Source organism: Mizuhopecten yessoensis, unplaced genomic scaffold (assembly GCF_002113885.1).
Source record: "Mizuhopecten yessoensis strain PY_sf001 unplaced genomic scaffold, ASM211388v2 scaffold10275, whole genome shotgun sequence".
Taxonomy (NCBI): domain Eukaryota; kingdom Metazoa; phylum Mollusca; class Bivalvia; order Pectinida; family Pectinidae; genus Mizuhopecten; species Mizuhopecten yessoensis.
In genome coordinates this window covers 3427916-3444755 of record NW_018408465.1, presented here as the reverse complement: position 1 = coordinate 3444755, position 16840 = coordinate 3427916, and the positions used below count along the sequence as shown (strand labels likewise).

The 16840-nt window shown below is 35.1% G+C and overlaps 1 protein-coding gene across 9 annotated transcripts in view; it reads left to right on the top strand.

The window, feature by feature from the left end:
• Positions 1-16840, top strand: part of LOC110459938 (membrane-associated protein Hem-like) — a 47976-nt gene that overhangs the window by 12308 nt on the left and 18828 nt on the right. For 5 of the 9 annotated variants that reach the window (XM_021512464.1, XM_021512460.1, XM_021512462.1 and 2 more), the window contains 16 exons: positions 383-423; positions 629-720; positions 1282-1363; positions 1830-1888; positions 2566-2711; positions 3094-3226; positions 4044-4163; positions 4373-4512; positions 5113-5244; positions 5647-5762; positions 6527-6632; positions 6936-7078; positions 7293-7390; positions 7771-7864; positions 11242-11259; positions 14201-14221. In XM_021512464.1, coding sequence (XP_021368139.1) covers positions 383-423; positions 629-720; positions 1282-1363; positions 1830-1888; positions 2566-2711; positions 3094-3226; positions 4044-4163; positions 4373-4512; positions 5113-5244; positions 5647-5762; positions 6527-6632; positions 6936-7078; positions 7293-7390; positions 7771-7864; positions 11242-11259; positions 14201-14221 — 1541 coding nt within the window. The remainder of the gene's footprint in view (positions 1-382; positions 424-628; positions 721-1281; positions 1364-1829; positions 1889-2565; positions 2712-3093; positions 3227-4043; positions 4164-4372; positions 4513-5112; positions 5245-5646; positions 5763-6526; positions 6633-6935; positions 7079-7292; positions 7391-7770; positions 7865-11241; positions 11260-14200; positions 14222-16840) is intronic. The other 4 variants (XM_021512465.1, XM_021512463.1, XM_021512461.1 and 1 more) reach the window with 2 other exon arrangements.

Below are 16840 nucleotides of genomic sequence, written 5' to 3'. Positions count from 1 at the left end.
GGCTCGCCTGAAAACAGTTTCAGATTACTAGGTCTGATCTTATTTAATAAACGAACAACTGTGGTCCGACCGGTTTGGCTGTTTAAACGAAAATGGCCTAGATGGCAAATCACCATGACATTGAAATACAACAATGCTAGTAATACCGCAAGCAAATGGTATTGAGCCCTCTATGGTAGGGAAAGGGATCATTTTTTATTGCATAAGACATTTATATTCTCCAGTTTTGCTAGCATTTATATTGAATATAAAGTACTTTATAAAATGTACTCTACAAACAGTTAACCTTTAACAGTGCCTTCGCTATCTGATATTAATATCTGACATTATCACATCGACACTGCAAATTGTATCTCTACTAGTGATTTCTGTTTTATTCCAGACAAATTCCTGAACTACTCTTCTACATGGAAGAATTAAAAGGTATATATATATAATACATGTTGGTTTCTGGAAAGTGTTTAAAGATGAACAAAGTGAATTTCCTATAAAAAATTGATGTTATATTTACAAAATATTATTTTTACATCAGAGCACATAATTTTGTTTAAAATACACAAAAAGTCACTTCAATATGACATTATCAGGTGTACAGTGTTTCTATTCTTCACTATTTTCACACTTTCAGCTCTGGTGAGGAAGTACAACCAGGTGATGCAGAGATATTACGTACAATATTTATCTGGCTTTGACTCGGTCTTACTGAATCAGCTTATACAGGTAATTATGTTACAATATTTATGTTGAACATTTAAATAATTGAACTGATAATCAATTTGTGAGTAGTATGGAAAATACATGCATGTAGAAAGTTTTCTTAAATATTGCTAAGGATGAATATAAAATATATAGATACGTATGTATGTAACAAAACATGCTATTTTATACGAGTAATTAATATGTAACCTGTTTTCAGCAGTTTTTACCTATCAATTTTTTCCCCACCTAGTCTTCAGAATAACAGTAATGGTAAGAGCACCATTCTGGTAATTCTGGAATTTCATTCAGAATTAAGGAATAACTTTTTATGGTGTTTGAGTCTTAATATGCTCCTGGGTTTAAATTTCGATGTAAACTTCTACCTCTGAACTTTAAATGTCTTAGTTTGAACTTTTATATGATTATGATCTATGGAGTACATTCCATTTAAGTATATCACAACTTGAGAGTCACAGTAGAGGATTGTTATTAGAGGTCAAAGTTCACAATAGTTGACGATGGCATATTTTATCAAGGTAAAGATGAATATCTTCGTTGACAGAGCACATTGTTGTGTTACAGAACCTAGCGATGTGTCCGGAGGATGAATCTGTCATTTTATCATCATTATATAACTCTGTAGCTGGACTGACTGTACTACAAGGTGAGTACACCCTTCTCTCCCGCATTTGGAATTTGTTTGTTTAAGTTAAATATTCTCGACTTATACCATCAATTTAAATATCTGGATTAAGTGTGTTTTTCATTTAATAGTCATACTAACCTAGGCCTGTTGGTTGTGTTATATGTTCACTATAGAAATGGATCCAATTTCACAAATTTTCTTCTGATTTAGGATAATATTTTTGACCTTTTGTAAAAATAAAATATTCAGATAATTATGTAGAAAACTCTATTTAAATTTTATATTTATGTTTATAAAATGGAATATAATTTTTTGAAATCCTGAAAAGAATATTGTTACCAAGTTCAGAATACCCAATTTGAGAATTGATTGTGATAGCCTATAATTAACTTTGGTGAGTTGAATGTATTCCTTAGTGTCCATTCCTCATTTCTCACAAAAACCTTTTCAATATCCTAAGGACTATTTTCATTTCTATTTATAGTTGAGGCCAATGAAGTATTTGATTTCCGGGGTATTCGTCTGGACTGGTTTCGACTCCAGGTAGGGTTCTGTTATTGTAGTTAAATTTCTTCACTTCCGTAAACTTGAAGTGGTAGCTTTCCAGGCTATTTTAATACCAATAAGAGCATTGCAATGAATTGTGATGTACTTAGTAAGTCAAGAATTGACTTTATGGTGTTGTATTATACAATCTATAGAATGTAATATATATCTTTAATGGCAATGCCAAATCTACATATTTCCTTTAGATACTACGAAGAAATCAGGTTGGAGGACATTTTCACATAAAGCTTTAGAGATTTCTAAATGGTCCATTGTTGTGTTGTCTGTGCTTGTAAGAAAACATCTTCGATATCCAGGGGTTACATTCACTTTTGCTCTCTACACCCCTGGAATATGTCATGGCAAAATTGAAGGCACGCAGATAGCTGTTTAATTGGTCTCGGGTAAAACAAACTGACCAATGGCTAGGCTGATACCTATCCTTTGAAGATTACAAAGGAGAGACGCCCGACTTCAAAGCCTGTCAACTTGAACGGTTACGTGACCAAAGGATCAAACTAGTCTCCTTGTCTCATCAACAAGGTGGCGCACACTGAGCCTTCAATTTTGCTATGACATATTCCAGGGGTGTAGAGAGGGAAAGTGAGTGTAACCTCTGGATAACGAGGATGATAAGAAAAACATTGTGTGATCGGTACTGGTCTGATTAACAGGCATATGCAAGTGGTAACAAGGCAGGACTTACCCTGAAGGATCATCAAGACCTCGGCAAACATCTAAACATGATTGTCTTCCACACCAAGATGGTGGACTTCCTAGACCAGATGCTGACAGAGACCTCAGATTTATCTATTTACTGGTAAGTACAGCACAATCTAAAAAAAGGTACTTTCTGGTAACAGGACAAAACTGGAGGTATTATTGGTACCCATGGACCATGATGAATCTTTCTAAAATGCCACTGTAACTACATACAGTGTTAGATTTTATGGTAAGGGGATTGTATGTTACAAGATCTCTGATAAAGAAGATAGAATTTCTGCTGTTAGTTAAATTTTCATATATGTTGACATTACTTATATGTGTTGACATAAAAGAGACAGAATTTTTAAATTTAATGTTATTTGTTTTACATATGTTGAAATAAAGATAGACTTTCTGATGTAAATGTGACTTTGTCATTAATCGCTGCTGTGGTAAGTAGTGACTTTGTCATTAATCGTTGCTGTGGTTACTTACAGCTTCTACACTCAGATCTTTGAGCACCAGTTCAAACAATGTATAGAATTCCCGTCACAGCACCGCTACAGCATCGTCTTCCCCCTCATCTGTGGACACTTCATGATGGCCACCCATGAACTCTGTCCTGAGGAGGTAAGTGGCTGACCCTTCGTGTTGACACATGGCATTGTTCGAGTTTTATTTGACATTTACAGCTTCCCCACAATTCAACCATCGCTTGTTCCAGTGTCTGGCTATTTACTTTGGCGACTAATTTTATCGTAAAACATTATCCGAAGTCGTCCAGCCACTATAAGCTTACAGTGAGGGGGACTGGTTTAACTAGACTTACCAGTAAATCTAGTTACACTGTGTGTGGCATAATAAGACTAGGCTGTATGATAAATTCTCCTGAAGTGAATATATTGCCTTCTTTGCATCCTTTTATTATGTCTCCTCTTCCAATGAAGGGAGACATATTGTATTAGTACTGGTTCTTCTGGTTCTTTCACTGGTTTTGATTCTTCTAATATGATCTTGTCTGAGCCGTAACTTTTAAGTCGTCAAAGATACCTTGATAAAACTTAAAGTATATCCGGTACCTGTATCACCCATAGACGGTGTCAGTACACTGTCATTAGGTCATTGTGACCTTGACCTGAATGTCAAAAGATTGCAAAGTGTGCAAATTTTTCAGGAACATCTTGTCCGAGCTGAAGCATTTAAACTGTTAAAGATATCTTGATTAAACTTGAAATATACCTGCATCACTCATAGATGATGTACACTGTTGTTAGGTCAATTAAGCGTAATGTTTTCAGGAATATTTTTTCTAGGCCGTTACTTTTAAAGCATAATGGGGAGACATACGTTTTTGTTCACAAAAGCAAAAAGAAATCTGTTAAAACAAAGCCTGGTTTAATGGCAGTATAAAGACAGTTTTGTTAATGGTAATTATGTTTTTTGACAGAGACATTCCATAGGGACAACGAGCGTTCAGTATGCCCACTGGTTCCTTAAGGAGATCTCCGATGAGGTGAACCAGGTCATCACCGCTATCTGTGAAGAACAGTGTCTACTCAGCTATAAGGTGAGGGTTTGTGTTTGAAAGGGGATAACTTAAGTAATTATGACTGATATTGTGAATGTTTGTCTCATCGTTTTGGGAAATACTATCTTGCATCGTCAGACAAAGATAATTCATCAATTCATATCGTGTAAAATTGTGTATTAAATGCTGAATTAATTATTCATGCTATATATTTCTCCTGTATGTGTATGATTGATTTCTTTTTACAGCTGTTACCCAAACACAGTGCGGCTACAATTGTGAGCTCAGCACAGAAGAACAAGCCTTCCAAGGACAAAAATAAGAAACATGTGGAAAAGGAAAGACCAGGGGAGGAGTCGTTCAGGAAAAACAGGGAAAACTTTACAAGGTAACGTTCAGCATTTATGGGAATGGCAACAACTGGTTCACCCGTTGTCAGTATAATGTGACCGAAAGGAATGCTGTGCTATGTGTTTTCTGCATGGTATTTCAGTGAGATATATAGCACTGTAAAGTCAGCATCAGATCCACGCTATCACAAGGAGGCAAACACACCAAAATACCCTGTTTCCCTGCATACACACACGCAAGCACGCATACACTACACACATGGAGGCACGTCCTAAATGACCTTAGATGTTAATAGGACGTTAAACGATAAGAAGGTAAGAAACGAACAGAGATGGAGAGGTCTGGAAAAGAGTCATTGTTGTAAAACAGGGGATAATATACCTGTTAAGGAATAGGTAGAGATGGAGAGGCTGGAGAAAATCTGTTCTTGCTAAACAAGGAAAACAACACACAGTAAGATATGGTGCAAAAAGAAAGGCCAGTGAAGGAATCATTCTGGAAAACGTAAAATCCACACCGTAAGAAACATGGTGACAAAAGGAAGTTAGAAAAGGAATTTTAATTGAGCTGACATAACTGTCTACAAAATTTTATTAAATATTAAATACTTGTAACTTTTGATATGTTGTATTGGCAGGATGGATAAACTACACATGGCCCTGACAGAGATGTGTTACGCCATCAACTACTGTAATGTTATACAGGTATGGGAACACGGCTTTGTTCCCAGGGAGTTCTTCTTACAACATCTAGAGACACGGTTCAACAAGTGAGTCTGTTCATCTCGCAAAGGGACACAACTCAGCTGTGGAATGTTCCACTACTGTCTGTATAACCATTTAATACCATAGAATCCAAGACAAGTTGATAGCCAGATGGAAAGATCTCATTGTTTCTTTTATATTGTATGTATTCTGATATATACCTCTTAAAAAAATTTATGGTCTTGGACTTTTTTGATTTTGTTTTGAGCAATCAAAATATCAATTTTACATTATTTGTTTTGTGTTTAAAGAAACAATGAAGAAAAATTACTTGGGCCAAAATATGAATCCATAATCATGTTTTGCTGTATACTAAGGAAAAAGCATTTTCTGATCAATATTTAATTTTGGGGGATTTAATGGTAGTGTTTACATGCTGTGACCTTTAACCAATCTTCGTATCTTAGAGCACTAGTCGGTATGATGATGTACAACCCAGAAACCAATGAGATTGCCAAACCATCGGAGCTGCTGAGTGGTGTCAAAGCAGTGATGAATGTACTACAGGGACTAGAGAATTATGGTGAGTTGTCTGTTCATCCTGAATGTTCTTTAACATTCGTAGAGATTTCCTACAAGTTTAATTTCTGATTTTAAGATGCTTGAGATCCCAGGAAGGAAAATGATGTTGTAGCACACTTGTGAATATTTATCACAATGTAATTAGGTTGTAGTGCCCCTGGACAACATTAATGTTTAACATGACGTAATTAGGTTGTAGTAACCCTGGACAACATTAATGGTTAACATGATGTAATTAGGTTGTAGTACCCCTGGACAACATTAATGCTTAACATATGATGTAATTAGGTTGTAGTACCCCTGGACAACATTAATGGTTAACATGATGTAATAAGGTTGTAGTGCCCCTAGACAACATTAATGTTTAACATGATGTAATTAGGTTGTAGTACCCCTGGACAACATTAATGGTTAACATGATGTAATTAGGTTGTTGTACCCCTGGACAACATTAATGGTTAACATGATGTAATTAGGTTGTAGTACCCATGGACAACATGAATGGTTAACATGATGTTATTAGGTTGAAGTACCCCTGGACAACATTAATCGTTAACATGATGTAATTGGATTGTAGTACCCCTGGACAACATTAATGGTTAACATGATGTAATTAGGTTGTAGTACCCCTAGACAACATTAATGATTAACATGATGTAATTAGGTTGTAGTACCCCTTGACAACATTAATGATTAACATGATGTAATTAGGTTGTAGTACCCCTGGACAACATTAATGGTTAACATGATGTAATTATGTTTCAGTACACCTGGACATCGCGAGAGTGTTCAACAGTGTGCTGCCCCAGCAGACACAGGCTACTGACAGCTTCAACGGAGAGAAAACCATCACAGCCAACTATGCAAGCTGGTCAGTTTTTTAACAAATTTTCATAAGATAATAGAAAAAAATTCAGTGTGCTCTGACACCTTTTATGCCCCCGCCATAAAATGGGGGGGGGGGAGCCCATGTCCATCCTGTCCCGTCCCATCCATGAGCGGGGGCATTTATGTCTTACAGACATTTTCTAGTCTTCATTGTACATACATGGCACTATGCATTAACTTTAAGAAGACATGTGACTGGAATTCTCCCAAATTTTTGTGCATCGTCGTATCACTCCGACATCCAGGTCGTATTTTGAGTTATCTCCTCTATATTGTTTTGCTGTAGGTATTTGGATGTTCTGTTGAGGAAGGCCACTGTGAACATCGGTCAGATTGTTTACTCTCCCAATTATAAGTCATTTGTGACGGTGGCTGCCGACTCCAACCAACAGGTGTTGCTGCAAGCTGAGGAATATGCTGACCTTACAGGTAGGTGTTCTCATAATGTCTAAGACGTTAAATGTAGATGAAGGTACTCCTAATATCTAACACTTACAAGTAGGTCAAGTTCATCCTGTTCTAATTTACAAAACATTGTGATAGCGAAAATTGACTATAATAGATTGTTAAGAATACAGCCAGTTATCTATAGTTTGTATCGTTAGGAATTGACAAGTCTTTAAAAGATTTATATTTGTTACAGAATTGCGGGCCTTAGCAGAACTCATTGGTCCATATGGCATGCGATACCTGGGAGAGAGACTCATGGGACACGTCGCTAGTCAGGTGGACGAGTTAAAGGTAAACACACGTGTGATTTATGATATCATTATCGAGATAAAAGACCTGTGATTGATGATGTCAGTAGCATGACAAACACACATGAGTTATAGTCCCTGGTGAACACTCTCCCAAATGTGCTCTTCTAGATAAATATCCGCCTTAAACAATGTGACAAATAAAAATTTGTACAAAAAATGCAAAAAAAATCTCCAATACTTTCACTCATGAAAAGGAATTGTTAATAAGCCTCTATTGTTAAATATATGAAACTGCTATAAATTTCACATACCCGTGAACTGTGTACTATAAAAATAATATCAATTTGCATGTTTGTTTCTAAATAAACTAAAATCCATGCAAAAATTTACACCAAAACAATTGTGTGCGTAATTTTTCAGAAACTGGTTGCACAGAATCGTGAGACGTTAATTCAACTGAGGACAAGTTTTGACAAACCGGAAGTGATGAGGGAGCTTACGAAAAAATTAAACAGTGAGTTCTTTAGTCATTGTGTAGTATTTTGTAACGTGTTGTTTGATTGGTCACCTTACACTTTATCCCCTTGTAACAGAGCTTCTGATTGTTTACTTCGTAATACATGTAACATGGCTACTAGTAAGTCATGTCATATAGAATAGTTCTCACTTCTCAATATGTAACCTGGTTATTGATTAGTCATTGAAAGTATGTTTTATGTAACGTGAATTCTGATTGGTCACCTTCCCAATATTGTCATGCATTATTAAAAAATGTGAAAGTAGTTAAAAAATTCAAACTTTTGAATTATGATATCATTCTTAGAAAATTCTGCTTAAGTCCACAAGTAACACTGTAGGGTTAACAGAGATTCAAATCATGCTTCAGCTTATCATTCCATCAGTCTGGTAAATACTTCAATGTGCATTCCTTACGAAAAGGATAACCTTTAAATTTTCATTCCAAAATGTTAAAGAATAAGCTGCTACTTACACATGCTGATATAAAAACATTCTACCTTTTCCTAAAACCTCACTGAACAGTTGGTGGTAAGTCTGAATAGGAATTTTGTTTTACATGAGTGTTAATATAGATGATTGTCATGGATATAGGGTCCTCCCTGCTGTGTATCTGTGTATTATGTGTAGTGTAAGTGTTTGTGTAGTATGTCACAGGTTTCTGGGTAGAGATGACTAACATTGTCTGCCCTAATCTATCACATTTCACACATATTTTGTATTATGTCACAGGTTTCTGGGCCTAGATGATGAACATTATCCCCCTCTCACATCCCACACATAATGTGTAGTATGTCACAGGTTTCTGGGTAGAGATGACTAACATTGTCTGCCCCAATCTATCACACTTCACACATATTGTGTATTATGTCACAGGTTTCTGGGTGTAGATGATATTCTCCATCCCCCTATCACATCCCACATATATTGTTTAATATGTTAGAGATTTCTCAGTGACATTGACAATATTCTTCCCTTTAAACCATCTTATTCAACACATATTGTGTAGTATGTCACAGGTTTCTGAGTACAGATGAAACACATCGTCTCCCAATCTCACTCTATCACACCCCGCACATATTGTGTAGTATGTCACAGGGTTCTGAATACAGATGATACACATCATCTCCCAATCACACTCTAACACACCCCACACTTATTGTGGAGTATGTCACAGGTTTCTGGGCCTAGATGATGAACATTATCCCCCTCTCACATCCCACACATAATGTGTAGTATGTCACAGGTATCTGAATACAGATGATACACATCGGCTCCCAATCACACTCTATCTCACCCCACACATATTGTGTGGTATGTCACAGGTTTCTCAGTACAGATGATACACATCATCCCCAAATCACACTCTTTCACACCCCTCAGTTATTGTGTAGTATGTCACAGGTTTCTGAATACAGATGATACAAATCATCCCCAAATCACACTCTGTCACACCCCACACATATTGTGTAGTATGTCACAGGTTTCTGAGTACAGATGAAAAGCTTCATCTCCCAATCACATTCTATCACATGTCATAGGTTACTCCGTAGCAACGACAAACATCTTCTACTTAGACTATTTCAGTCTACACTTACTGTATCGGAATCTCTCTTTTCTCACTATTATCTGCTATGATCACTTTTGAATCAGGGATTGTTTCTAAGATCTCGTATCATCCACTCTCCAGCTGCCTGTATTCATTTAGGAAAGTAGCATTGATACTGACATTAGAATCCGGCTACAAATTTGAATATATTTTTATGTTTTTGTCAGATACGATTATTTATCTGGAATGTTGAATGGATGTTGTATAATAGTGACACTTTATTTATGAAAGGTTGTTGTTCATGTTTGTCTTTGTAATAAGAAGTCGTGTATCATTGTATGTGCACTGAAATGTTGTCAGTTCAAATAAATTTTACCGAAACGTTGCAGGTAATATTTGATGTTTTATATGAAAATGACATTTTTGAGGTAAACTTATATTAATGTTATTTTAAACCAGTTTATTGGAACCCCGAAGTTACAACAGTTTTCGTGTTTCATTAACCCATTCACCCCTAAAGTCACACTTGAACCTTACCAAATGAAAGACTGGGCAAGTCCACTTTAAAAATGTAGGGGTGAATGAGTTAAAAACAGATGTATGTTGTGTTACCATCCAAAGATAGGTAATAAATGTACATATTCAAATTAACAACATTTCACTGTATTTGTTAAAACCATTGTATTTGTATCTTAAATATTCAAATGATATTCTTATATTCTTACACTCTAAATGTTTGATTAAATATCTATTTTATCAAATTTTAAAAACTGTTATTGATGGTTCCATGTTTGTAGAAACTGTATATACGTATGTCACCATGCAGATGTCTGCCATTAGTTTTGAAATGAAAATTTGTATATAATGTAGACTGTATAAAAGGTTATAAAAGGTAATATTTCCAAGAATTTCATTGGTTTAGCAAAACCAAATAATCCAAAGAGGGACCCGTTTAGACCAGGGCTGTGGCTCAATAAAAAGCTAATGACAAAGATCTATCGTAAGTTTGATAAGTCAGGGTACATTGATGTTTGGTGTACAGCTTGGGGGCAGACCCTCGTCACATCATCGTTTCCATCCGTCCCATGCAGCTTTTATTTACGGTAAAGGGTACCAATGCACCTGTTTCGATTGCCAAAAAAACCCCATTCATTTTGTTCTTTTTCTACTTTGAGTATTCTCCCTTATAGATAGAAGATAAAACTTACGATTTACTTCCTTTGGCAAGGTATTCATCTTTCATTTTGATTCTATGCATTGACAATTCCTTGATAGCAATATTGATGAAATGTAGGAGTTGCAAATTGCAGCGGATGTGTCTTAAATTTCAGTCCTGCAATTTATCTCTTGCTTTTTATGTTAGTTTTTAAATATTCAAATTTGAAAATCGGTAAAAGGCATCACAAGACGAGATTTATATCTAGAATATATATATAGATGTGTAAATGATAATGAAATATTCTGACTTGATGGTACTCTTTACCTTATACTTAACTTTACACCTTGAGATGACAAAGGAAAGATAATGTTAGTGTTGACAATAAAAATAGCACCTGAATTGTCGGAGATTCACAAGAAATACAAACAGTTTCCATAATGGTTCGTGATATTGCTGGTAATGTGTAAATAAACATTTTTGGTATGGTATGTAGCTTCCCTTCACGATTTTTATTTTTGAGTGATCAGCTTAAGAGTAGTCAATTCAAGCTTATTTTTCAGACATTAAAATTTGAATGACATTAGATTACCGTTGTAGATTCTAGTTTGTTTTACAGCTGTGGATGGTGACACTGAATACTAACATTAGTTTTATTCCACTCACTTAGAACCCAAGACAGCTGCAAGTAAGCTTTTCAGTTGATCAGTAATCAGCATACTACCTAGAGATTTGGGTTTTCATCGGAATGTTTCCATTCGTTTTCTTTTGCATCAAATACATTGCTTGGTTGTTGTTACCATGACAACTAGAGGTTCACGAAGAATGTTTTATGTCAATATTGCAATGCTTGAAATTATTTTACAAGGAAACAGGAATCAAGGTTTACAACAGGAATTTATAAACATTTATTCCAAAAAATCATGCGAAACAAGTTAATAAGTGAATGAATTCCGGGGGAAATTATTGCTTTGTCACGTCAAATGTTCCGTTGAAGGTTTCGTGAATGAAAATATAAGAAACTGCGGTCAAAATATACTTTGATGAACCACAACAAACTTTGTTCTCTGTGTCCTTGATTCCTGTTAGGATGGAACTTGAGTTCTTACTTTTAAGTCTGTAATTTTTTTCCTTTTTTATTTGCATGGTATTTAATTCTGTAATTATCTCCATAGTTAACCAGATGATTTGCTTGTTCAGGAATCAAGACATCATCTGTTTTCTATCAGCTTGGAATCTTCCACATTTTCAACTTCTAAATTCTCAATTTCCTTAAAATGACATCTGTAGTCACTTTAAAAAAAATGTGGAAGAGTATTTGAAAAGTACAAAGACACAAAGTAAACCATTTTCCGGATATTTATAGTCTTCTTCAAAACTAAACTTTCTCTCATGGCAGATAACTGACAATAATGATGTTGTAATAATCGGGTGGTTGGGTGACGCAGTGGATAGCGAACTTTCATTTCACCACGGCGGTTGGGGTTTTGATTCTCCGGTCAGAAGTGAAAAGGTCTGAGGTCACCTGCCTGACCACATGGGTTTTCTACAGGTACTCCAGTTTCCTCCCACACTAAGATCTCCCACGCGCTAACATTCGGGCTAACAAGAATGATTAATATAAGTTGAAATAAATTATTTCATAATTGTTGTATATAAAGGTTATATTTTGATAAATTTCTTGAATACTTAAAAGTTTGTCTCAAGGATTCATATTAGAAAAATCTTTACTTGTTAAAACTTACTCAAAAAATAGATGAGAGGATTCTGTTTCAATATTTTATCCAGAGTATAGGGTATAAGAGTAACATGTATCAGCCATTTTTACCTGTTTTGGAATGCTTGGTGCATGATATTTGCCTACACTGGACGAGGCCGTAGGTGGACTTTCTCTCATTTCTTGACAAGTAACAATACTTAATCAGTTAATTTATAATGACAATTTTCAGAAATGGAATGCTGGGATGGTGTTATTAAGTTGTCTTGTTCTGTCAAAGAAACTGAACTTTCTTCATTGGCATTTTTGAGTTTTATTTTGCAGCCCTGTTTTACATTTTTGAATTATTTTGAGCAAAATGTTTTTATAAATAATGAAAGTTAATGATATATGATATTTCCTGTCTAAACCGAACCAGGGGTATCTGGAAACTTATGTACAACAGACCTCCATTGAGGAAATTTTATATATACAATAAAACCTCACTATATTGTCTTTTGTTTCAACCGTCACTACTTGTTTCATGGTCCCCTTTTCTTTTAAATGTGACATTCACCCCTAAAGACACATTTGAACTCATCCAATTCAAAGGTTAGAATAGTTCATTATGAAATTTCAGGGGTGAATGAGTTAAAACATTCCTTAAAAGTCTTCCTTGCCAAACCTATTGATAACACTGAAATCTCAAAGGAATGCTGACGGTAATGTAGTGAGGTTATCTGTATAGCCTGTGAGAACAGAACTGATCTTATAGACAGATTCAGCCCAAGGTATTCGGTTTAGACAGGTGTTTTTCTCTCATATCCTGTAAGGTAAACCTTGCCATGTAAGATACCTATATATTCACTAGTGATGAAATGATCACAAGGTTCAATACAACAACAAAGGGGAGTAACTGCGGATAGCCGTTGTTTCTTAATCCATTTACATAAGGGAATTGATTGCATGATGGGGATTGAGCTGTATTGAAGAAATATTTTATAAAAAACATATAATTGCTCGAAAAAAATGTTTTTTTTATCAAGATGTTTATTTGTCTTTATGTAAATTAAATGAAAATACTTATGATGTTCAAACATGCCCAAACTAACTACACAAATAGCTGTATGAAAAGCACCAAGGTGAATAGCTAGTTAATCTGAATTCTCAGGGAAACAGTTTTTCTGGGAGGGTAATAGTGCAGTTTATGGATTTATAGAATTCATTATTTTTCCATGAAAAATCACAAAGATGTTTTTTTGAAAACTACAACGACGAGTGAATGTTGAGAAGGTTCAATATTTTGATTTTGATAGAGGATATGAGAGAAAAAAATACCCTTTCATTTGTAATAGTTGTAGGAAAGATAATTCCTCCCTCGTGGGTCATACACAGAGCCTCAGGTTTTACTCCAATTAATGATCCCCTTGGGAGGAATTATCTATCCACCTCCATTGTATATGACAGATTCTTTAAGTCTCACATAGTACATGTATTACATTTATATGAACGTAGCTCGCCATCATAATAGTACATGTTAGAAGTGGATTATAGCTGGTATTCTGTCCTTGATACGTTTATTTATAAGATATTTAATTATATAATGTGTATGCCTGTTGTTTGAATCAGTTACTCTTTACCACAGTACATTGTATTGTGTATTTATTACATCAATATCTGTGTCATATAAATCTGTACAGGAAGTAACATTTGTTTGGTACAAACATGAGTTATAGATAGAAGATGTGCATAGTGAGATGTATAGTAAATTTATACATATTTAGCCAATGTAACCTACCTGTCAATATCATCATTTAAACATTAGACACTTATATAATCATTCTTGCTTGAATCGGTACAATTATCACTGTAAGTCAATGAAAAGTCATTCAACAAACTGTGATTGTTCATGTATGGTACCAATTTCTTTTAGATTCAAAACAAACTGCTACAGGTAAGTTTGTGAACATGAACAAATCTGCATCTTTGGAATGCTTGTCACAGATATGCCACCCTAGTGATGTAGATCCTGTTGTTGGTTGAATGTTGTATAAACCTGGTATTATATATGGTTGCCATGGAAACTGACATTGAATGATATATCTATATTGCTTCCCATATCTGGAACTTTATCTGGGGCCATGGAAGCTGACTGTATGATATATGTAAAGCTTTTTGCACCTGGTACTAGAGCTAGTGGTCAGGAAAACTGTCTTTGGCGGTCATATAACTGCTTACACCTGGTACTACACATGTAACTGGTAACCATGGAAACTGACTTATAATGATATACATATAACTGCTACACCTGATACTACACATGTAACTGGTAACCATGGAAACTGACTTAAAATGATATACGTATAACTGCTACACCGGATACTACACATGTAACTAGTAACCATGGAAACTGACTTGAAGTGATATACATATAACTGTTACACCTGATACTACACATGTAACTGGTAACCATGGAAACTGACTTAAAATGATAAACATATACCTGTTACACCTGGTACTACACATGTACCTGTTACACCTAATACCACAACTGGTTACTACTACAACTTTATGTAATACATATAGCTTCCTTCACCTCATATCATAACTGGTTACCTTCGAAACTGACTTTATATGTTATGTATATGTATATAGCTTCTTACACGTGGTATATACTCCAACTAACGTCCACTCACTTCAAAGACTTGGCAGTGCACTGACCACTTACAAGACTGTGTCAAATCACGTGATCACTCAGTTACCAAATATGGAAGTGTGGAACTGACTGGATACGTTATACATACAGCTTTTTACACCTGATACTGCATACGGTTACTATGGAAACAGACTATATAGTACAAATGGTAGTTCTATAGCTTGCTACCTTGGAAACTGAATAAATGATATACACATAGTCTCTTACACCTGAAATCAAAGCTGGTTACTATGGAAACAGACTTTATATATAATACATATTAGCATAATTCTTATACATGTTAGTACTTATCTTGTTAACCTTGGAAACTGACTATATACTGTACATATATCCTTTTACGTATGGTACTATAGCTGGTTATTATGGAAACTGACTTTATTATGATATACATATAACCACTTACATATGGTACAATAGCTGGTTACTATGGAAACTGACTATATACTGTACATAATTCTCTTATGCATGGTACTATAGCTGGTTACTATGGAAACTGACTATATACTGTACATAATCCTCTTATGCATGGTACTATAGCTGGTTACTATGGAAACTGACTGTATATTGTACATATTCCTCTTATGCACGGTACTGTAGCTAGTTACCTCAGAAACTGAATATTTACTGTGCATATAGCCACTTACACACGGTACAATAGCTGGTTACTATGGAAACTGACTTTATTATGATATACATATAACCACTTACATATGGTACAATAGCTGGTTACTATGGAAACTCTTTATTATGATATACATTTAGCCTCTTACACATCGTAAAATAGCTAGTTACTATGGAAACTGACTTTATTATGACATACACATAGCCACTTACAAACGGTACTATAGCTGGTTACCATGGAAACTTACTTAATTATGATATACATATAGCAACTTACAAACCGTACTATATAGCTGGTTACCATGGAAACTTACTTAATTATGATATACATATAGCAACTTACAAACCGTACTATATAGCTGGTTACCATGGACACTTACTTAATTATGATATACATATAGCCACTTACACATGGTACTATAGCTGGTTACCATGGAAACTGACTTAATTATGATATACATTTAGCCTCTTACACATCGTACAATAGCTAGTTACTATGGAAACTGACTTAATTATGACATACATATGGTACTATAGCTGGTTATTTATCTGTCTTGCACCTCTCAAGAATTCTGTCCTACATTGTATTTTGACATTTTGTCTCTTGGCACCTGTGCTTAGCCAGTTGTCTGAATAATGTGACAGTGTGGGCTATCATACTACATTGACCAGGCTATGACAACTAAGTGATGTGTCACATTGAATTGACCACTTGGTCAGGAGTGGCTCCATCATAAGTGGACAGTCTTTGTACGCTATTTCATGGAGGAAAAACTAAAAGCAAATCTGTACCTGCGTGTAGTCTTGTTGGTGAGAAAATACATGTACATGTACTAAGTTTTCACTGTTTTGATTCGATGATGGTAAGATGATGGTAAGGGACTGGTGTGTGATTTCTGATTAGTGCTGCATTAACTCTGTTTTGTACCTTTTAAAGTACAATAAAGTCAAAATAGCAACCAGTGAAATGTTGGAGGGAAGGGCTAGACAAAAAGGATTAGAGGATAAGATATTTAACAGTGCCTTCTGTAATAACAAATATATTTCACGAGTGTGGCTAATATTTTGATATTTTTCACGAGTGCGCAGCATATTCTAATAACGTCACGCTTGACAACAAGGCTGTGCACCATTTTGAATGGGATAACTCAGTGCAATTTCGACTTTTTCTGCTATTTTCTTTGAATTGATCGCTTATATAAATGTTATTAATTGTATATTTATGTAAATACTTAA